The 23,090-nt window shown below is 44.6% G+C and overlaps 1 protein-coding gene and 1 long non-coding RNA gene across 5 annotated transcripts in view; one reads left to right on the top strand and one right to left on the bottom strand.

Moving 5' to 3' along the window:
• Positions 1-1,397: 1,397 nt before the first annotated feature.
• Positions 1,398-23,090, bottom strand: part of TIPE2 (TNF alpha induced protein 8 like 2) — a 51,547-nt gene continuing 29,854 nt past the window's right edge. Inside the window, exons 1-2 of one of the 3 annotated variants that reach the window (XM_085639030.1) lie at positions 18,892-19,017; positions 1,398-6,092 (exon numbers count right to left, since the gene is read on the bottom strand). In XM_085639030.1, the coding sequence (XP_085495156.1) occupies positions 5,527-6,087 (561 nt within the window). In that variant the 5' untranslated portion in view covers positions 6,088-6,092; positions 18,892-19,017 and the 3' untranslated portion in view covers positions 1,398-5,526. Of the gene's footprint in view, positions 6,093-18,839; positions 19,018-23,090 lie in introns of those variants that run through there. The other 2 variants (XM_085639029.1, XM_085639028.1) reach the window with 2 other exon arrangements.
• The window catches only part of LOC146772695 (uncharacterized), a 298,817-nt gene continuing 294,350 nt past the window's right edge, over positions 18,624-23,090 (top strand). The window contains exon 1 of one of the 2 annotated variants that reach the window (XR_014972301.1): positions 18,624-18,750. This is a non-coding gene — a long non-coding RNA (uncharacterized LOC146772695). The other variant, XR_014972299.1, reaches the window with a different exon arrangement.

Raw genomic sequence — 23,090 nt, forward strand, 5'->3', positions numbered from 1 at the left:
TTCTCCTTTTGACTGTTTGCAGGCTCCCGTTATCTTTTAGAACCTCCCCCCAGAATTGGATATCTCATTCGAGATGTATCCTTCAACAGAGGACACAATACCCCAAGGATGGCTCCCAAGATAAACACTATACTCAAACTATGGCCTTATGGACTAGACACAGTTTCTAGAATGTGACCTCCGCAGCCGGACAGAGTGTTTCAGGTGGAATCTCCAACATTGGCCACAAGAGTCCATATGTGGCCACCAGAACTAAGTGCATCAATTGAGATGTCTAGGAACAGGGTACACCAGAACTCCACGGACGAACACCGTTCCAAGATGAGACCTGAAGAAGAAGATGCAAAGTTCCAGTGATAGAGCATCCTGAACGGGTCGGAATTTACCAAATGAGCCCCCAAAAACTAGGAAAACGACTCCAAGAAATTTGGTCACCACATGATACTTAGGATAGGTCTACAGAATTGAACACCATATATAAGTTGTGGACTGGATAGTGACATGTTTAGTGTTAACACAATTTCTATTTTTTACAAGTCTATCCCTTTTTAAAAAAACACATAAGTGCAGGGACCCAAAGTATTTTTATGAGCCTGACACTGGTGCTGCTGCGTGCCGGGCTTGATGGATATCAAGACTGCTTAGTTCTGGTTCAACCTCACACCTCTTTCTGACACCTCATGCCTCTTTCTTCGTTTGCCTGTATCTCAATCTTGTTGGTTCTTATCCATCCCTGCTTCCCACCTTTGTCACTGTTTACATATTTTTCTCTTCCTACTTCTTTTTTCCCGCCTTTATCTCTCTTGTCATGAGTCTAAGTCTGAGGATGAACAATAAGTCTTGGTCTCCAAAAGGGAATGCCGATGCCCACCATCTGGGCACACCCCACAAATTAAGCACTGCTCCTCTCTTCTTGGCTTTAGCATCAGCCACTTTCATCTTTTTGGAGACCTCAAGGTCTCAACTCTCTGTCGGCTACACTGACTTGCTATATCCTAGTCCCATAACTACGCAATCATCTCTATTCCCCTTTTAGAGTCCTCTTCCAAATCCTGCCTCGCTCTTTTACGCATTTTGAGGAATTATCTATATATGTTTACATCGTCAGCAAATATTAATCTTATCCATCTTAACATCTAGCCTCTTTACAAAGTCCCATAATAATTTCTGGCAAGTCACCAAAACAAGAATCCACTTTTCACCTCCACAAAATGAACTCCGTCGAGTAGCGCTCATTGACTCCTATCATAGAGCCAGGTCCTGAGGTCCTGTTTACCATCCAAGCTCCCGCTCCAAAGAGTTAAACTTGTAACTGAGTCTTCTGAGAGGTACATAATAACAAAAAATATTTTGGCTTGTGTGACTGACTATTGACTTGCACCAGACTTATGCCAGAATTTCCATGAATAGTTATCTTTATATTAATATAGATGTTAATATCATTTATATACATACATTTGTATTAATAGTTTTTAAATGCATTTTATGAATATTTATCATGAATGGCATTTTCTTCTTTGTTCCATGAGTAATCCTACCCATGGACCAAAACTTTGAGAACTGGGCCCCTTGAGCCTAAGTAAAGTGAACACCCCTTCTTCCAGTTACTCTATTGCTCGGGTTCCATTTGTTTGGCATGACCTCCTCCCTCTTGTTCCTTTTCCTCCAGGCCTTCTTTGACATATCAGACACATCTTTCCTTTGTTGATATTCGCATCCACACCACTGACGTTCCGACTGCGTTGTGTTTTTCCCAATCTCTGCACTGTGTGGCCTTCTTCAGGTCCTCCTGAATATCACGGGGACTAACTGACAGAAAACATACACACTCCTATTATTACACAAAGATTTAGTCTTGATTTAAATAAGCTAAAGTTCCGAAAGGTCTCCAAGAGTACTACAGGCAAGTTGTGGCAGTTACCAAAGGAGTATGCCAGGAATCGACTTGTGCTTCCATTATCGCATGAACACACATACACTTGAATATTTGGCCTTGATCAGTTGCTAACTTTTTGTGTTTTGCTTCCACTTGGAAACCACTGTTTAATTTGTAAAGGAAAAAAAGCCAGACCCGAAGTGTCACTCAACGGCCCTCGGCCGGCGCTATTAAAAGTTGTTGTTCCAAACACCAAGGCTCCGTAGAATTAGCTCCACCTGGTGCCTCTTTAGTTCACCACCAGTGACCAGGCACTCCTATCTGTATCAGTCTGTTGAGAACAAAGTGCTGGTCCCCAAAAATGAGTGCTTGTGGGCTCCCTCTGCAACAACTGGCCCCACTTAAGTACTGATTTCATTTGTATTTGCGACTGCAATGGTTTAATACTATTTTAATTGTAGATATATTTATGTTTTATTCCTTTTATACTTTGATGGTTTTTTCACAAATGACCGAATAAAGTTATCATGATGATGATGAAGTACTGATGGACACTATTTTGGCCTGTAAGAAAAGCGGTTCCTCCGTACCCCTATTCATGTTTCCTTCGGCAGTGAGGCCCTGGAAAGCAATTTACTCCTGCCCTTGACTTTAGAAAGTCTCGGCTGGTTTCCAGGGCAGGGATGGAGTGAGAAAAGGTTTGTGAGCTTGAGTTCAAACTTCCAAGGGCATCCCTTTCCTGGAATGTAGACCACGATCACTGGATTTTACTCACTCTCTGCAAGAGGAAATGCCTTTCCTCTCTGGAGTAATAGAATCAGATGTTAGTTCGGATGACCGGATCAATTGTTCATCTAACAAAGCGGCACCAGTAGCCAAACAAATTTGCTATAGAACTAAGCCTTCGGCCCCTTGGTATAAGGAGAGCCTTAGAAATGGAAGGAAGCACTGTAAACTTTTAGAAAGAACAATGGCAGAAAAATTACAACACAGAGAATAAAAGAACCTATAAGGCAGCGTTAAAGAAATACTATTTGAAAGTACGCCTAGCCAAAAAAGCCTGTATGGAGGCATGGATAGCAGAGTCTGGCAATAAGTTCACGGAAATCTTTAGAACAGTAAAAATGTTCATGAGCCCAGAAGGCGCTGCTAGAGACCATCAGCCATCTGTCGATTGGTGCAATCAACTGGCTTAGCGTTTTTAAGAGTTTAGTAACAACCATTCAAGCTAGCCTTCTATCAGATTCTCTGGCTACTGACATCCCACTTAAGGTTGCTTGTAGTAGTAAAATGACCACCGGGATGGCAAATTTGCTTAAATTCCCCCTATTTCTTTGGAGGATTTATTAGTAGCCATTAAAAGCCTTAAATCGGGTTCCTCTTCCAACCCGTACCCGCCCAGTTTATTTGCAAAAGGGGCTCCTTTTATTAATCAGTTAGCAAATAAGGTGCTCAAAGCTTCTTTGCCCACAGGAGTGGTTCCGGTACAATGGAAGCAAGCTAAAATCCTACCCTTGCTCAAAGAACCTTCAGCTCACCCAAGTGTTGAGGAAAATTATAGACCAGTTTCCTTACTTCCTGCTCTTTTAAAGGTTTTAGAGAAGCAGGTAGACCAATGAATCTCACAATATCTTGAAACTAGTGATCTTCGACACCCCAGCCAGCCTGGGTTTAGACCCAATTTCAGTACTGAGCGGGTGCTGACGGAGGTCTCTGAGCATATTAAAGGCACCTTAGATAATTGGGGAAGGCCGTCTTGGTCATGCTAGACCTGTCAGCGGCCTTCGATACAGTCCCCCATTCAAGGTTGTTATCCCGACTCCCATCAATTGGGGTCAGTGGCATAGCCTTAAAGTGGCTCTCATCCTTTCTGGAAGAGAGAAGTCAGGAAGTCTGGATACCCACGTTCTCTTCAGAAGTGCATGAGGTGTCAGTTGGTGTGGCCCAGGGCTCAGCTCTCAGCTCAACTCTATTTAATCCCTGTCTTACACCCCTAGGCTGGTTAGCCGAGGAGTTAGGAGCCAAAGTGATTTCTTATACTGACTACATTCAGCTGCTGTTTACCTGTGGAAAGAGAGAAGAGATTGCTGGGAAGGCCATTAAAGAATGCCTTTCATCTGTATTTGTTTGGATGGCTGTTAATCATTTGAAATGCAATGCTGAAAAGAGATATTATTCTTTGGCTCTATCTCGCCAGTCCTATGGTAGACCATCTGGCCAAAGTAAATCCCACCTCCTGGCCCTCAACAGGATTCTGTTAAGAATTTAGGCATCAACTTTGATAGGATCCTATCTTTTCAACCACCAATTCGATCGGTGGTAGGAACATGTTTTGGGTTGCTATGTATTCTGAAAATGTTCCTTCCTTTACTCTCCTTTCCTGCTAAAGAAAGCTGTAATTCTGGCTTTGATAATGCCCGATTGGACTATGGAAATGCTCTATACTTGGGTCTTACAGATTATCTCAATAAACTGCAGGTTGTTGAGAATTCGGCAGCTATCATTTTTTTGAATCTCCCCCCATGGTATCATATTTCTTCCCACTCGAAGGCTCTTCATTGGCTCCCCGTAAAAAAAGGATTCTCTTTAAAACACTTGTTCTTGCTCACAAAGCACTGCAGGCCACAGGGGCAAGCTATCTCAGGGAAAGGATTAAAGCGTATGCTCCTTCTAGAAGTCTCCGATCTTCTGCTGGTCAGTTGGCTAAGATCCCAAAGATTTATCGAGCGAGAATTGGAGGCAGGTCTTTCTCCTATCTCGGGTCGGTTGCCTGGAATAAGCTCTGTTTGGAGCTATGCACAACAGCTGAGACATCAATCTTTAAGAAAAAAATAAAAACTTGGATGTTTCAACAGGAATAGTGTCATTTTTTGCCTGTGTATATAGCCATGAAGCCAGCGCCGGTACACTCATTTGAGTAACCGTGTGCTTTAGAAATCTCTTTATCACTAGACTCACCATAAAGGCAGCAGAATTATGGGATGATGTGTGGGTAAATAATTTATGAGTGTAAATTCAGGTTTTGCAATACTGAAATTCAAATGGCTGTTTGAATGGGCCCAATGTCTAGAACTATTACGCTTGTGTTTCAAATTTACGGAGGCGTATATCTGGCCAACACTTTATCCATGTGCAGACATGTGCTAGCGGCCCGGGAACCCCCCACCCCTACCAGGGCTAATTACCTATTGTCCTCAAACATCTCATTTATAACAAAGGATTGTTTTAGCAACCCCAAGACACTTTAATTAAACTGTCTGGTCTTGTGCTCTTCTGAATTTAGGGGCTTTCTCCAGAACTCTCAGTCACACAGTGCACCTAAGAATCAGCCAAGTTTTTACTTAGCGCATTAGTAAAAACATAACTGTATACGAAATACATCATTTGGCGTGTCAAAAACAGTTCCTTTCAGCTGTGGGTGAGAAAGTGCTGTGTACAGCTGGGTCCAAAAGCAGAAGGATGAGCTAGGGGAAGTTGATTGGGCTGAGAAAGACATTTTCCTGTTCAGAGGTCTAACTGCTGACAGAATCACATGTCCCTACTGCGCAGTCTTTTCCTTGTCCTCGCCCCACAGTAGAGTCTTTGCCGAGCTGGCCCGTGGTGTCCACTCTGGTCTTCAGTCTGTGTAGTGGGCAGCACATCAGTTACCCTCACAACGTGCCCTCCTCGATAAGCTTGTTCAGGCCGTCGCAGATCTTCTGAAGGTGGGGTCTAAATGGCCCTTTGGGCTCATAAAGCTGGCTGAGCAGTTCTGTGTCGGCAAAATGGTTGAAGACGTGGCAGATGCGCGTCTTTGACTTGGGTGTCAAGTGCTTGTCCACCAGCTGGTTCAGCAAGTCCCGGCACTTGCCAAGGATCGCGGCTAGCACGTCCTTCTCGAAGGTGAAGTCCACCTCGTGGAAGCTGATGGCTGTCATGGCGCCCTGGTGTAGCTTGCTCTTGAAGTCCTCGGCCAGCCGCAACTCCTCCGGGCTAAAGCAGTCGTTGCGGTAGAGCACGCTGATCTTCACCGAGATCTTGATCAAGTTCTTGATGACCTTCTGCGAGGCGGCTTTGTTCTTGGTGTACTCCTTGGATACCTGGTAAAGCTCGTCCAGGATCTCGCTACTGGTCTCGTCGATGAACTTGTTGACCACGGACCTGGTGGCCATTCGACTAAGAATCTTCTTCTGTGCCTGAAGCGCCAGGTCATGGGAACTGAACCGCTCCATTGTAGCTGAAAGGAAGACACAAAAAACAGATCTCTCAGATAAGAGGAAAATACATGACAAAAGATGATACACCTTTTAGATCAGAGAGAGAGTTCAGTACAGAACTTAGTTTAGAGGTATGAGGAAATGCACATCTTGGATCTGAGACAGAAGAAAAAAACATTCTTAGATAAGAAACACAAGATGTCACTTAAGATTAAACCCATAGCAAAATCTAATCCATCCTTACATAAGCGACATTTCCTATATCAGAGATACTCGGAAAAACCTTAGGTCATAGACAAAAAAATACTTGATTTAGATTAGAGGCACGCCTAATTTCATCTCTTACCCCAGAGATGCACTCCACATATGCCTCTTACATGCGATAAACAAGGAAATACATCTTTTACAATGGGCATACATGAAATAACACATAGTAGACCTTAGACCAAAGAACAGGGAAGGTTTGAGATCAGAATCACAAAGTAGCACTTCACTTAGGAAAATCCTATGGAAATACATCTTTTAAAAAAACAGATCCATAAAAAATAAATCCCTTAGAGGGCCCTGTTTATAAACCCCTTAGGTCGTAAATGCAAGGAAGCACCTTACATCAGAGCTAGAATTAAAATATGTATTTCAAATGATGGTTAGTACCACATATGTTTACAGCATCAATAGTAGAACAGCAGTCACAGAGCTTGAGCCTAACGTGGCCTAGAAATCCATGGTAGTCTGTCAGAAACCTTGGTCTCTGCCCACCCCAGACGAGGGTTCACCACCACATTTAGAGACCCCTGCCTGACTGGCACCTCCAAGCCGAAAGGGAAACTGAAAGTGTGGCTGGAGAATTTTCGGCAGAGCCAAGGAGTTCATTGTGTGTGTGTTTTTTTTTTGCCCCCTTGGAATTCTTTTTTGTTTTTTTACAAACAAACTCCCAAAGCCTAAGTATGTTTGTGGGAAAAAAAATCTCAAAAGTGTTGGTTTTCTCCCTGTGCGTGAGAGCATTATTTCTTTTCAACACGTTTGACCCGGGTAGGGGAAATATACAATTGGAGTAACTCCCTACTATGGGCAGAAACCCAGTGGATCAGTGGTGGCAACCCTTCGACAGACTTGTACCTGGAAGCAGCAGTGGAGCGGCGTTGGGGGGGGGGAAGGGATGGGATCGGGGTAAAAAAAAGACAATTACTTACCTCCCAGCCAGCTGGCTGGCCGGCTGCTGCCTCCTCTCCTGCGTCCTCTTCCTGGCTTCTTGGAGGAAACAGGAAGCAGGAGGCACCAGGGCACCCACACTCTCCGCAGCCAATCACAACGCTGCAATTGCAGCGTTGTGATTGGTCTGAGCGCCGTAACACAGCGCTCAGCCAGAGGATGAAGGGGTGAGCATGTTCTCCACGCAGGCTGTAATACAGCCTGCCTGGAGAACATGCTAAGTGCGCATGACTGTTTGCCAGGCCCGAAAGGGCCAGCCAATCACTCATGCTCACATAGGGAGTTCAAATCACTCCACCCCCTGCTCTGAGAGCAGCCCCGCCCCACAAAGACGCCGCAACGTGAAAAAATAAAATGATAATAACCTTGAATTATTATCGTTTTCTTTTTTTACACTGCATAAAGCAGTGGGGCGACGCTCCTCCGCCTTAGCGGAGGAGCCGCCACTGCTTGTACTGGCTCTTATTCCGCCACCGGTTATCACCCACTGGATCCTGCACTCTAAATAGGCCAATGGGCTGCAAGTTTGGCGGGCAACAAAATCGCCCTTTAATGGCAATTCTCCAACACTGCTGAACTCTGCATGACCCCTTAGTTCCCTCTATGGCATTCCAGAGGGAGAAAAGAGTGAGCCAGGGAGGGCCGGCCGCCCCCATCTGCTCTCAGTGTCTGTTTAATTGCGTATTTTACTATCTACAACTGAGGCGCAAAGCAACTGCCTCACCACAACAGCAACCAGCACGTCAACACCTAATTGATACCGCTCAGATTCCTTTCATGCCAGCATTCCTTCTCCAAAGTTACACAATCATTAGCTGTGAAAGACATATGTATGTTTCCGCTCTTTACTGTCTTCCCTGCTGGAGTTCATGACTGGGGAACAGGTGTCTATGATAGTTAAACTTCTACGTGGCCTGCAATATCTTCAAAATGTTTTATCTCTTATATTAACAAAAGGTTTTCAGCTTCTAGGGCTATAGCGTTCTTCCGCCAGACACACAGAGATCCATTTAATGAGCACATTATCTGTGTAAGTATGTAGAGAGCTAATAATGGTTGTTATTGTTCATTAGCACATGAGGTTGAAAATAGGTATTCATTTTTTAAAAGTACTTACTATGGAATCTTCCTACTAAACACTATGGAAACATGGGCAGTTATTACCAGGTCTGTGGTGCTCCATTAGTAAACTGCAGAAGGATGAGGGGCTGACAAGCCCTGCTATGATCTAAGCCTGAGGTTTAGGCGATAGGTGGGTTTCAGAAGGGGACAAATTAGCACACTGTATTATTGAGGGTACAGGTTTGCTCTGTTTCATGTACATTTTTATCATGGATAGTATGTTCCAGTTTTTTTTCTAAAACAGTGCATTCTGGGAGTTGTAGTCCTAGTGCTCTGCAACTGAACCAGTTGTAATCACGCACCTGAGAAGGATGATTTGAAATGGAGGCCCAGGAAAGCCAATGCCCTGTGACCATGGAGCCTTCCTCCTCCCGCACAGGTAATACCGCCCCTACTCTCACTTCAGGAGAGAGGATGGGGTGGGGTTACTGCAAGGTAGGTTTGTGTAACTTCCTGTTTTGTCACAGGTTAATGGATGCTATTTTGCCCCTAGAAGCACCCCCAATGTCGGGCCTGGAGGCTTATCGGACTAAAGCCTCTGCCCCAGGAATCTATATTTGCCATCGTGGTCAGAGATTTGCAACCCAGCAGGTTCACTCAGCCTTTCATCCTTCCAAGGTCAATAATATGACTACTATTGAGTTGGGTAACAATAAACATCTTTTATTCTGCACCAACTTGCCCCACAGGGGGAATGTACGCTTTACAAATATATGTTGTGCTGCCAGGGGAGGCAAACTGTCACTTTGCCTAGGCTGCAGCGGCTCCTAAAATTGGCCATGCCTAGAGAGAGGCCTCTGCCTGGCCCCGCCTCCTCCCATCCTTGGCACCCAAGCTCCACTGAGAGCAGCGGCATGTTCTATAATTACTCCTGCATCCAGAGCTGGCACCGAATCCTGCCACAGGTGGCTTCTCTCCAGCCGCCCACAAACAGCCAGACATGGTGCCAGGAGCGGCTGGCACACATCTGTTCTTCTCTGTAGCCTTAGCTGGTGAGTGTATACGTGAAGGCCGGTTCATATATTCATAAAGACCCTCGAGGAGCCAGACATGATGCCTGTAGATGTAAAGTTAATCTAGGGGCCCGGCTGATTACTATACATTAAAATCAGTTTCAGCAGTCCAAGTGGGCTGAAAAAAGGGGTGCTGCCAATGATGTGCATCTAAGAACAGGGCCGTTTCTAGGTGTTTTGCCGCCCTAGGCGAGAATTGAAAAATGCCGCCCCCTCCCTTTTACTATCATCACTCTTTCCCCCGTCATCCAGGCTAGAAAAATGAATGCATTAGATATTCCCAAACTCATGTTTTTTGCCGCCCTCCCCCTTTTGCCACCTAGACTTGCCTAATGGTAGAAACGGCCCTGTCTAAGAAACGCCCACATGAAGCCTGACCGAAGGAACTAATGCATGCGAAGGAGAAGGCTGTGTTTAAAAGGACACTCACTTGAAAGACTGCGTGCACTACGAAAAGTAACCCAACTGTGACAACCGTGCAAAAGTGACAAAATTGAACGATGTCCGGAACCATTGAATGTCCCTGTAAACAATAATAGACAGATGCAAACCATATGTGGCAACCTGCTCGAATTCCAGATAATACACTGAACAAGAATAATGCTTGTGCCAATCAGGAGTATCCTGCAACAAAAACAAGCGAAAACATATCAAATACACCTATAAAAAATGTGTCTTAACTATAAGAGCTAGGTCTGATATGACACAAGCAATGGTGATGTCTTACCAAACAAATGTATGTTGTGGGAAGCTGTTCTGTGTGGTGTATAAGTGCCTCAAGAACATGTTAAAAGATGATATATGGTGAATGCAACTCTTAGAATAGTGGTGATTTACAGAAAACAATAATAATTCCAACAGATGTATTTAGCATTTAATTGTATATTTTTGTATTGCAGTGGCCCCTGAAGAAGGGGCAGGGTCCCGAAATGCATTGGGCTATTCATAACTGTTTGAGAATTACAAACATTGTAATCCTATAATTTTGGAAAATGTATTTAGGATGAATTGGTCTATGTATAGGCTAAAGAAGGAACAAGTCATGTGATGTATTTTCTGAACTTTCTTTTTCTATTGATTGATTTATTCACATTATACAACAAGAGAATTTGTTGAATAGAATCTACCCGAAGCCTCATTTGTTAATCATTTTTCAATCATGTTTCACCTATTATGATGATTCTGTTGAAATTTGACTAAGCTTGCAGAACAGATATCCAAAAGACATTCCCTATGCTACTATACAATTGTACAATACTATTACACAGTATCACACAGAAATGGTTAAATCCCAAAGTTTGTCACATTTATTGTAAAAGGTTTACATAAATCGCAGTTAAATCAATCCTCCATTGTATCACAACATATTAAAAACACATCATTTACACATTTGTCAAAAATATAAATCACAACCTGTTATGAGCCCGCATAACAGAAAACATAAACAGACAGTGAACTTTGTCATCGGTGACACATCCTGTATGACCATCAATTTGTATCCGTAGTTTGTGATATGTACAGTCCACTTATATCTCCAATTCTCTACGGCGGTCCCTTGGATTGTGTGTGTAACTTGCGTCGACGCGTTTCGATGGTTTTACATTATAGAGCCATCTTTATCAAGACAATTCATAGGCTTTTTTCATATCGGCTCAATTTGAACATTTGTACGTATCTTCTTAGGCTTTGGCCAAACTTCATATGAATATTGTTGGTTATGGTCATTCAGGGCTCGGTATTTTAATTAAATAAGCTGGAGTTCACAAACGCTCGTTGCGTTCCTTTCGACACACTTGTGTAGCTTTGGCCGAAATGCGCATATCGCTTGATTGATATAATCAAAGGCAGCGGGGGTCCATTAACATCACCCTTGTATCGCGTCACCTTACGGCTTGTTGTTTGTTTCGCCGGTCTAGGAGTCCTCCTACTCCATCAATCCTCCTTGCAGAACATACATTCGTAGTGCACGCAGTCTTTCAAGTGAATGTTCGCTTGATTCGTTCACATTTACACATATGTGGGACGGGCAGCCCACAAATACGGCGCAGCACACTGAAACCCAGTTTCTTAGATTAGGCACATTTTTCAAACTCATTCTTATCTTAATGGTTTAAACCTCATAATAACAGGTGTACACCGCATACACATACTCTCTGTGTTTAAATGATACCACAGAGTCCCACTGGGAAAATATTACCAGCTTCAGCTGGTAACAAATTATTTATTTAACAGTTTATATAGCGCCATTATCCTGGGTCATACCAATACAGTAACAAGGGGGTACCTTTACTGCTTGCCATCACTAGCCTTGGAGGGTCACGTTCACAAAAGGGATCATTTGGTTACTCAGTTAGACTGAAACAGCATCTTAGGCCTTGGGACATCAGCACTTTGTCCTCATATCACACGAGTCTTACGGTGGCGGTGGAGCTGTGTGAGACTTTGAGGCAGTGGTGCAGCAAGGTCAGATGGTACCCGGTGCGGAAAATTTCTTGTCACCCCCCCCTGCGTCGACTTCAGCCGCGTTTCGTTGCGTTTGTTGACTGAACTAAAAAGTTTCAATACGTACATATTTTTGCCATTTTGTCACCCCCCGCAGTGATGACATCTGTGGCGGCCCGCACCCACCGCATCCCCCATCCTACGCCGCTGCTTTGAGGTACATTTTTGCTTCAGTTTGCGAAGGGCGAAAGTAAAAGACTCCATAGGGATTTGGTTTAAAATTATTATATTTTTTTTTTGGGGGGGGGGGGGTAGTGGTGAGTGTAGAGTACAGACTATAAAAACCAGGAAGGATCACTCTTTGTGTGGGACCCCTTTAGAAGACGCATAGATCCAGGCTGGTCCCTTGAGCGGCTCTAACATACATAGTGATCCACCCTGGTTCCTACCTCGCCCCTGACATGCAAGTGATCAGTGACATCTCCCATATTAACTCATGTAACTCACATTTATTTTGCTCACATTCATTGGCTAAGATCTGCAGCACTTTCATTGGTCCGCGGGTGACTTCCCAAAGGATTCCAAGGTTTCCATCGGCAACTGAAGTCTGATTCAACTTGTGAGGATGCGTGATCTGGCACGTGCCTATGTTAAGTGTCTGTATCAACCAGGGCCGGACTGGCCGTAGTGGGCACCGGGCATTTCCCTGTTGGGCTGGTGGGGGTGGGGGCCGGTTTTGTGGGTGCAGGAGGCTGTTTTTCTCACAGGGTGCCGGTTTTGCATCAGTCTTGCAAAATGTCCCCTCTGTAAGAAAAGCAGGAGCAGTGCTTAGCGGCTAACACCTCCCGTTCCCAGGGCAGGTGGAGAAGCAACCTGCCAGGGCTTGTTGCTGTTCCCAGTCCGGCCCTGGTGTCAACTTCTGTTAGTCCTGGGAGAAGATTGTAGTTGTTAAGAGGGGGAAACTAAGAGTTGCAATACTTGACAGAGCACCTTCTGATAAAGCAAGGGATGAGGTACAGCTTATAAAAGCATGAAGTATAAACTTTAATACCTCTAGAGACAACAGGTTTAATCACTCCATATAGGCAGTGCTATTGTAAAGGCTGATGACTGTATGTTAAATCGGCTATGGGACCCAGAGTTCATCATTAAATGTACTGAAGGCAACTGTAGGCTACTGAAGGTCATAACTATATATGCTAAGACATTTATTGAAGCCAGGACCAAGGACTCTTAGTTAAGGCTGCTGTAGGAGGCCAGCTGATCATCCCAGTTTTCAGTTTTTACAGATTTTTACATATAAATACAAGCAGAAAACAATGGTTTTTTTTTTAAAGTGGAAAAATACAGAAAATTGAGCATCTTCTCAGTGACTCTGCTTGTTGTTGTTCACGAATTTCCAGCCAACAGTCGTGCAGATTCCGTGCATGTTTAGTCAAAAAACACATTACATTTCCTTAAATAACTGCATATCTTAACACACGTTTGTGCAATTATGCAAATATTGTCATGTGACTTTAAAGTTTTATTACATTTAGCTGCTAAATGTGATAAAATCGGGCATCAAAGTACGAGTGCACATTTATTGGTTAAATAAATATGGATATATACAAGTTACTGCTTCATTTATTCACAAAATACAAACCAGTAGCGGCTCGTGGATGGAGTGCCGCGGGGCGGTGGGGTGGGTGGGGGGTAGTAAACCTCGGCTCACGGCCGACCGGAGTAATGTAAAGAAATAAATAAAACAAATTTCATTGCGCGCGCTGAAACACCAAATGAGTTTCAGCGCGCGCAATGAAATTTGTTTTATTTATTTATTTACATTACTCCGGTCGGCTGTGAGCCGGAGTTTACTACGCCCCACCCTGCCCCTCCCCCGTCCCCGCCCCACTGCCCCACGGCACTCCCTCCACGAGCCGCTACTGATACAAAATAAATATGGATATATACAGCTAAAATGGCCAAAAAATAAATGTCGATGGAAATGGTGAAAAAACAAATACCATAAAACCGGGAGCCCTAATCATTACATACATCAAGGCTGCTACAGGAGCCTCGGCGGATCACTGCGGATGATCAGGCCACTGCAGGAACCAGGTCTGCAGCATACATATGTCATGGCTCAAGACTGGTCCCCATCATCCCCATCATAGTCGCAAAGAGCTGAGAAGGACATGGGACTGGGCCTCTATTTACCTACTTCCCTTCTTGCTGCTGAAGGAGCTAGAATTGAACCATTGCATGTGTTAAGCGGACTCGCTCTAACCAACAAGATTGTTTACCATGAATGGAGCCAGGTCGATCTTAAAGCCCACACATGAGGTCACTCAATGAGAGTTACTGTCAATGGACTGAAAGGGAATCTCCTGAGCCTTGTGTCCAGTCATTCATCTCATGGCCTTGTAGCAGTCTACATTTGTCTTTGAGACCTTCTAGGCTAAATAATTAAATCAGTCATACATCTTTTACAATGAATGACCTGCTGTGCCTGGCCTCCAAAGCTGGGTGTAGGGCTCTAATTTTTCTTTGTTTTTGTTAATTTTAACCCCAGTCCACGTCCATTAGGAGCTCAAACTGCTCTTCCCTTTGAAGAAACAGCACAGCGGCATCGTAGCCAATGAAATCACTTAGGGTGGTACAGAATCAAGGGCTTTAGAACCGCGCCCAGCACCCATCCCTACAGAACTCTAGAAAAAAAAGTAGGTACCTACCTGGCCGGCCTGTGTGATAGATACACTTGTTTTGGGAGGGTTGGAGCACCAACTTTAAATGAGATAAAATATGCCAAATGGGTAGGATGGAGGTGGGCGACATGAGCAGTCGCCAAGCACACTTTTTAAAGGCAGGGGTACCGCCTCCTACTATACAAATTCACTTCTGCTGGGGAAATGGCCTTTACCACGCAGTCTCAACCACGCAGTACCTGAACCATGCAGTGTGAACCACGGGTAAGTCCTAGTCTTAAGCCTTATGCTGTGCCGCAAGACTAGAGCCCCACTCTGGTCACTCATGCACGACACCAAAACGCTTCGCACATTGGATGACAACATATATAACACAGTCAACCACACACTGGTTCACTGTGTCACACTGTACCCATCCAAAATGTGTTTTGGCACCCCACAACGAGATATGAAGTGCTATATAAATGCAACAATACAATCGACAGGCACTCCCGTGTCGAAGAGCACTGCCCCGTGTTGAAGTCATGATCAGTTGACAAAGATACTCGCGGTCGATGAAATCTGCAACTTCCTCTACGAGAAGAGGTGTGACAGTTGTGGGTGGCAGAAAATAGCAAACAAAACCCAAATGTAAATACATGGCTTTTGCTACCTTTTTGTATCTCACAGACATTTCTGTCAGAAAATCGTAAGTTCAAAGAAGTTTCAAACTATACAAAACAAATGCAACATCATGCTTTACTTTAAGCTAATGAAGCACTGAAATGAGAGTCTACGAGAGCGAAAAGTTGGCTGATAAAGAATACTTTCAACTTTGATTAAATATAAATATATTTTCAATTTTTACTTTTATATTTAAAATGTTACTTTAATATTTTACTATAAACGTGTCTGGATTACAAAGAGGATGCACAGTCTTTGTTTGCACTGCGGTGCACCTTCAAGTTGATGTGCTGGGTGTGAACAGGGACACTGCACCTATTACTGATAAAGCGCTGTCCTAGAGCAGATGCGAACTCGCTGGTGCCCTGGAAGCAGCGCATAACTGTAAGAATTAAGCCGCTCTGTTATTCACTGTGCAGGCGGCTGCAGCGATCCCACTGTCTGCGGGTAGACTGAGTGACTGTGCCCTCCTGCGGGTAGATGTCTGTGAGGACCCCGTAGGACCTCATGTACCCTCTCCTAAGGCCACCTTCAGGGGGCACACTAACAGTGCACCTTTTTGTGGTACACATGTAGTCGCTTCCTGAAGGCCTCTTTGCCTCTGCACCCGTGTCCATAATACGGCACAGGCATAGAGACAAAGTGATTCCCTCATTTGCGTGGGGCCATCTGCACGTAAATGAGAGAATGTCCACTTGAGAGAGCGCCAACACTATCAGTATTACAGAAGGGAACACACAAGCATCTGCGGTCCCGTATATAAAACAACAGTGCCCTGAAGTTGCAGAAAACGGGTGCACACCTCTTTGCTCGCCCCATGGCACTGTCTGTAATGCAGGCCCTGGTGTACATGCATGTGGCCTGCAAAAACAAACCGAGCTGCAAAGCATCGGAGGTCTTTACTATAGGGATTTATAGTGGGTGTTGAAGGGGGGGGGGGGGGAGTTGGTGCAAGGATATTGCATACAGAGTTTTAGTTTTGAGTAGCTTAGGGAAGGGAACAGCTGCTGGCAGGAGTCAAACTGGAAGAGTGGCTGCAGAGAGAGTAAACAGATGTGTGTACGAACTCTACAGGGGGTCGATCATCCGGGTGGTGACCAGCCAGAGAAGTGAAAAAAAGGAGTGAATAAGTAATTTTGCATCATTTTGCATTGTTAGTTTGTACGGCATCGTACAGGTAGGGTTGCATGTACAAGTAAATGAACTGGAAAAATTGGCTAGATAGCTTATTGAGAGGTAAGTACATCTACCCTTTTAAAACTGAGGCAAAAATGCTGTTCAAAATTAGTCCATTTATAAATATATATTTTTTACATATTTTATAAGTTTGAAGATATACAATAAGTACAGGGTGTTCAAATATCATGTGTCAGTAATTCTTAGTATCACATAACAATTGTGAACAGCATTTCTCAGTCTCTCGTGTATATTCTGAGTCATATGTCTTCCCACATAACATAATTCTAGCAAAAACTCAACTCTAACTATGCCATTTACCTATATATGTTCATGATCTTGGTCTTGCATCCACTTGTATCTGTAGACAAGTCACTAGACTCTGCGTACATACATCTGTTATCTCTTCCGTTTGTAAATGACCATCTGCCGTTTCATACCTTTGTAGGGGTATACATCTATTTGTGGCCCACCTTGCCCATATTTTGGCGTGTTTCTGTGGGCACCCTTGGGCTATAAACACAGATATATTCGTATTTTTTTTACCACAAACCTTTCCTTTTTGGACCCCCCCTCACTACCATGCTTAACCCGTCGGATGCGAAAAAAGGGAGGACCCTCTGATATGACTTCTTTTGATTCTGGAAATAGCAGATAAGAGGAGAAGGAACATATCTGCTCACTTGGGATTTGCCTCTTAAAAATGTTCCCAGTGAAATAAAGTCCTGTTTTTGAGACGGCGGGCCAGCATAGGCATTTGAATAGGGCTCGTTTGGCCACTTAGGACCAAGGAGGAGACTCCAAATGGTTAGAGATATGGACGCGTTGGCTAAGACCCAATGTTAGACGAGCACCGCGTCTTAAACCATCTGGAGTTGTGCCAGCAGGTGCCATGGTGGACCTAGGAGAAAAGAATGTCAGTGGTCCATCAGTCCTAGGATGGCAGCTGGCAAAATGGTTTCCCTATCAGTATGAGTGGAAGAATCGTCCACATCAGGAAACACGTAAACGCTACTTCACAAGGTTACACGGGGAGTGACATGGCATGGGGGGCCCACCACGGGTATGACTATGGGACAGAAGGTTGACCAAGGATGAGTGGTTTCCTTTCCACCTGAGCTGAAGCCGGGTTGCTCCATATCCAGATGTTTGGCATCTTTTAGATTTGTGTTTGGCTTCATTGGTGTCTCCCGTAATGCGGATGGTAAGTTACGTATCAACGGAATAAGACAAAAAAATTAATTTGAAGGATCAGATGAGAGTGGAAGGGGGCAACGGAATATAAGAAAGCATTGACAAAGCTAACAGGCCTGGCCTTGGTGAATGTGCAATGTTAATTTATTTTCAACATATTTTAATTTTATTTATATATTGCTTACTCCATATGTAACATGCAAATAAATATAAAAATAAAGAAGTAGCCCAGCATCCCCGGTGCACTAGTCTTGGCAGTAAAGTGCATTACTTTTTATGCACCTGTGGTCAGAGAAATGCTAGACAGCCAATGGATGCAGTGGGCTGACCCACTGCTATTGTGAATGGCAGAAAAACATGAATGACAGTTGAGCAGACAAATGGATGAAGAGCGCTGATCACAAGCCCCTGTACGTACGTCATTATTCTTGACATAAATAATGTGACCATTTCACTCCGGGTCATTACGGATTCCATCTGCAGTCCTAGAATTTAACCTACAAATCACTGATTTTCGGTGTGTTCGATTAATCAGTTCAGTAGAAACAAAACTACAACACCCAGAAAGCGTTAGGGTATCACTCAAAAGCCCAGGACTGGAAACGGAGACCGATCCATAATTACATGGAAGGGGGCGAGGTTAGGTGGTCACCTTAACATAGTTGTCAAGTTTCTCAGGTCCATGCGAGATGTGATGCTGCGGTCCAGGTTTGTTTCTTTGAATTCTGGGACTTATCCTGCTTTATAATAGAAGAAATAAGACTACAAGTCCCAGAGTTCAAAGGGGAAAACCTGGCTTTGAGCAGCACATGCCGCATGGACCTGGGAAACTTGGTAGGGCTGCCCCAATCATACATTTAAAAACACACAAGCTAGCCAGACAGGTTTAGGCCAGACCTAAATAAGGGTTGCAGTTATAGCGCCCCACACTTAAAGGCCTTGAGAGGGATGACCCAAAAAAAAAGAGAGGAGGGGGGGGGGAGTAAACCAGTGACATGGTCAGTGCGGGATGAGGTGATCCACTCACGTCCTTTACCTCGTAAAGGTGTGATGTCACAAGAAAACAAGTGTGGCGTAAAAACAAAAGAAACAGTGCCTTCCGGAAGCGTGCGAGAGGTCAGACGCACACTGGACGAGGTCATATGTTGCCGTTGGAGCAAAGATGGGAGGTGAGCGCTGGCAATGCAGGGTTTAGAAGGGGGTGCTAGGAAGGGCACATGTCAACATTGGGGTATCGTCCCCGCAGACGGCGGCCCACCTCACTGCTCGGCTCCGCCTTTCATCCACAGGGCCCTGCACTCTTCACGTACCCTGGTAAGCCGGCCACGAGTCTCGCCGCACCTGTCTGGCCCGGACGCGCTTCCTGGTGCAGCGTAATGAGCCGTGTGCGCTAATAACATGTAACGCGAGCCTAATCCGAAGCGTGCCCTGTGCGTCTCAGAGGGACGGGGTGTGTTGGTTTCTAACACCAGAGGTGCGGTCTCCCTCACAGGCCTTGACGTGAATCGCCCACTCGGGCCTTTAGCCTCCTCTGTTTGTTTATTGAGGAGTACACTCCAAGGGTCGAGTGTGTTCTCTCCCACTCAGACAGGTTTGCACCTTTTTGGCAGAGTAAAATAATGACAAATGTTCCTGTTTTGAAATTCTGTTTAAGTAGAACTCTATATGAAATCGTTCATATACGTTTTTAACATGCCTTTTCTGCCTTTGTTTGCTTTAATTATAAGTCAGGGGTCATTAGGACATTTCTAGAACACATTTTAAAGTTTTATTTCCTTCTTACATTAACTGGTTAAAGTATGTACTGATAAGTGGAAAAACCACTGGCTTTAGGTGATTTTCTAAATGTTGTACCAGCCAGGACATTAAAATACCAGTCATGCTGGCATAACAGTGGCGAGGTGGCAGGCCTGTGAGGTGACGGCCTTCCGGCTTCAGCCGGCAGGTGAGCCAACCAGAGCCTGGGGCAGCAGCGTGGAACCGGGCTCTGCTTGTGACCCGCTAAATTATTGTACCTGAGGGAGGAAGTGATGTCATGTGGATGGAGAAGCTGCTCGGCGGATTCTGGCGAGCACATCCCCACATTGGGTGGAGGTCTGCACTCGAAGCCCTCGTGGGTTGGGCTGAATGGCGTGGGATGACAGAAGTGCTTCATTTAAAAAAAATAAAAATATGGACAGGGGCCCAAAGTTTTCTTACCCTGTAGCTGGCACTGCCAGATGCTGATATTGAGTCCACCTCTCGACTCGGTCTTCCACCACCCTGCACTTCCTGTCTTTTTATCTCTTGCATATTCCTTTTCATCCCTGCTTTCTTCCTTTTGTCACTGTTTCCCTCTCTCTCTCTCCCTTTTTTCTCTTTCATTCTCTTGCTCTGGAAGTCTGACAGTGAAATATAAGTTCCTTTCTCAAAAAATGAGCGCCTCCCCCCCCTGCAAATGCCAGCATAAGTTAAGCGCTGGCCACCCAGAATCAATTCAAATCAAGGGGCATTTATAAAGCGCACAAATCACCCGAAAGTCTCATGGCGCTTGCGGACAGCTCAGGGGTCAGCTTGGAAGGGGAGGACTATTAAGTTGTCAAACAGCTATGTCTCCAGCTCTCTACGAAAACAGTTATGATCAGTGATGTTGCGGAGATGCGGGGGCAGGTTGTCCCAGAGAGCGGGCGCGAGAAAGGAGAATGACCTTCCTCCATTTCTAATGGTACGGATTCTGAGAGGTGTAAGAAGTGATCTATTGCTGGATCTCAGAGTCCTGCGAGGCTGGTACCAGCTTAGTTTTTTGGCCCAATAACCCAGACCTCTACCGTACATATTTTTATGTGTTAAACAAAGGGTCTTAAAATGAATTCGCTTCCTGACAGGGAGCCAGTGGAGAAATCTCAGATTAGGGGCCCAGGGGGATCTTGAGAGGAGGTTGAGAACAAGCCTGGCTGCGGTGTTCTGCAGAACCTGAACCCCGGAGAGAAGATCTTCATTTATTGAGGACAGCAGGGCATTTCCGTAATCCATACGGTTGATGATCAGTCCCTGGACTAGTGGTTTCCTGGCTTCTATCGGAATCCATTTGAAGACTTTGTGTAAGTTACGCATGATGCCAAAACATGTGCCAATTATATTATTGACCTAATTTTTCATTGATAATTGGTTATCCATTTGGATTCCTAAGTTCCGCACTGTCTGTCTTGGGACTGGGCAGGGGCTGAGATTTAAAGACCACCAGTCACTAGACCAATGTTCGTGAGCCTTGCCAAACAGTACAATCTCTGTTTTGCCTCAGTTTAGTTGCAGATGATTTGTGCTCATCCACCTGTCAACATGGGACATGCAGTCTTTAAAACGTGATTTTGTTTCAGTTGCATCTGGACCAAGGGTGATCAGGATCTGAGTATCATCGGCGTATGACACAACATCAAAGCCAAAAGATCTGATCACCCTGGCCAGCGGAGTCACGTATAGATTGAAAAGCGTAGGGCTCAAAATGGAGCCCTGCGGCACTCCCATCCTAACTGGCCTACTACATGAGACGGTATCGCCTATCTGTACCGTGGTAGCTCGGTCCGTTAAATAGCTTCTGAGCCACTTCAGGGCCTTCCCTCTGACACCAATCTCCCAGAGCCGAAGTTCGAGAATTCTGTGGGAGATGGTGTCAAAAGCTGCTGATAGATCTAGCAGGATGAGAATAGATGACTGCCCTCTGTCCAATGCTAACCTGATGTTATCCGTTACTTCTACCAGACCTGTTTCTGTGCTATGGGTGGCCCTGAAGCCTGATTGTGACTTGTCCAGTAGTCCATGGCTCTCGAGATGGATAACGAGCTGTTGGTTGACCAGTGACTCGAGCATCTTCCCGAAGTGAAGAGATAGGACGATAGTTAGTGGGGACTTTAGGGTCTGCAGTAGGTTTTTTGAGGATTGGCCTAACTCTGGCCGCTTTCCATATCTGTGGGACCTCTGATTGCGACAGTGACCTATTAAATAGGTCAGTGAGACTGTCGAGCAGTACCGGAGCGATGATTGGGAGGAATCGCACCGGGTCCACAGGTGAACCCGATTTGATTTTTAGCATGGCTCTAGCCACTTCCTCTGAATTACACTGGGAGAATTCTTCCAAAATAGGAGGGAAGCCCGTAGCTATAGCGGAATGGTTACCTAAGAGGTTTATATTGTCTTAAGGCGGAAAGGAGTTATGAATTGCAACAATATTATCATCAAAGAATTTAAAAAGAGAATCCATCCAGTCCTGTGAGATATGAGCGTGTGTCTTAGCCGGAGGTTTCTTAAATTCTTTTAGGATTTTATAGAGCCCCTTATTAGAGTTAGGCGCCATTTCGATCCGATTTAGGAGAAACACTTCTTTTGTTTGCCTAATATTCTCCAGATAACTGCGGTGGACATCTGTATTTTTTGTGGTCTGTCGGATCTTTACTTTTTCTCCATTTCCTCTCCGCTGCCCTGCAGGAGAGCTTCGCTATATTCAGTTGCTCCATGAACCAGGGAGCAGCTCTAGGTTTGATTTTTGCCCTGGTAAGGGGGGGGATTTTGTTTTGCGCATCTGTTATTGCTCTCTCAAAGGAGATTGCTGCCTGATCAATGTTGACTTTTAGGCTATTTTATAGGGGGCTGAAATAGGTTGTGAAGGAGGAAGAGGTGACTTTTCGCCATGACCTTCGCCATATTGATTCATGCCTGTAATCAATTTTGGTAGTGTGGACTGGAATAGCAAATTTTAATAGGTCATGGTCTGACCATAGTAGTGAAGATGGAGGTTCTACTATGATACCTTTTGAATTTGTGAACAGTAAGTCGAGTGTGTGGCCGGCAGTGTGGGCGGGGCCTGTCACCAATTGGGCTAGTCCCAGAGTACTCATATTTGTGATCAGCTGATCTGTATCCGAGTTCAATATCTCGGCATGATAATTAAAATCTCCTATTAAAAGGAAGAGATCAGAGGCCAATACATGCAGGGCAATTGTCTCAAGCAACTTATGTATAAAGTCAGTTTTAGGGCCGGGAGGTCTGTATACTAGAGCTCCTCTCTACGTGGGAAATTATATTTGTGTCAAATGGTATTCTTGCAACGATATACCACACCCTTCTAAGACACGTTCCATTGCTATGGATTTATTAACAATGTTTGGAAACACTATCATGTATTTTGGCTCGCGGATGACCTAGTATTCAAATGTACTCTCGGTGTGGCTCATATATTGTTTGTTTTGCAACACCCAGATTACAAACCTTGTTCAGTGTGGGCAAATTTCAAAGACACAACATTAATAAATTAATTACTGCTATTTCGGGGTGGCGCTTGTAAAGATCAACATTTGCAAACGCCATCCGCCGCGGGCTGCCTGTCTTATTTCAGTTGTTGGATGGGGTGTCTGTCTAGAGACGACACTCCTCGAGCTCAGAAAGCTGCACTTTTATTTTATTTCTTTTTGGACTTTATAAAGCACTTTGTTTACCCTGAGGAACTTTGGCGCTAAATTAATTTTTGCCATGAAAT

The sequence above is a fragment of the Triturus cristatus genome, chromosome 12, assembly GCF_964204655.1.
Source record: "Triturus cristatus chromosome 12, aTriCri1.1, whole genome shotgun sequence".
NCBI classification, from domain to species: Eukaryota; Metazoa; Chordata; class Amphibia; order Caudata; family Salamandridae; genus Triturus; species Triturus cristatus.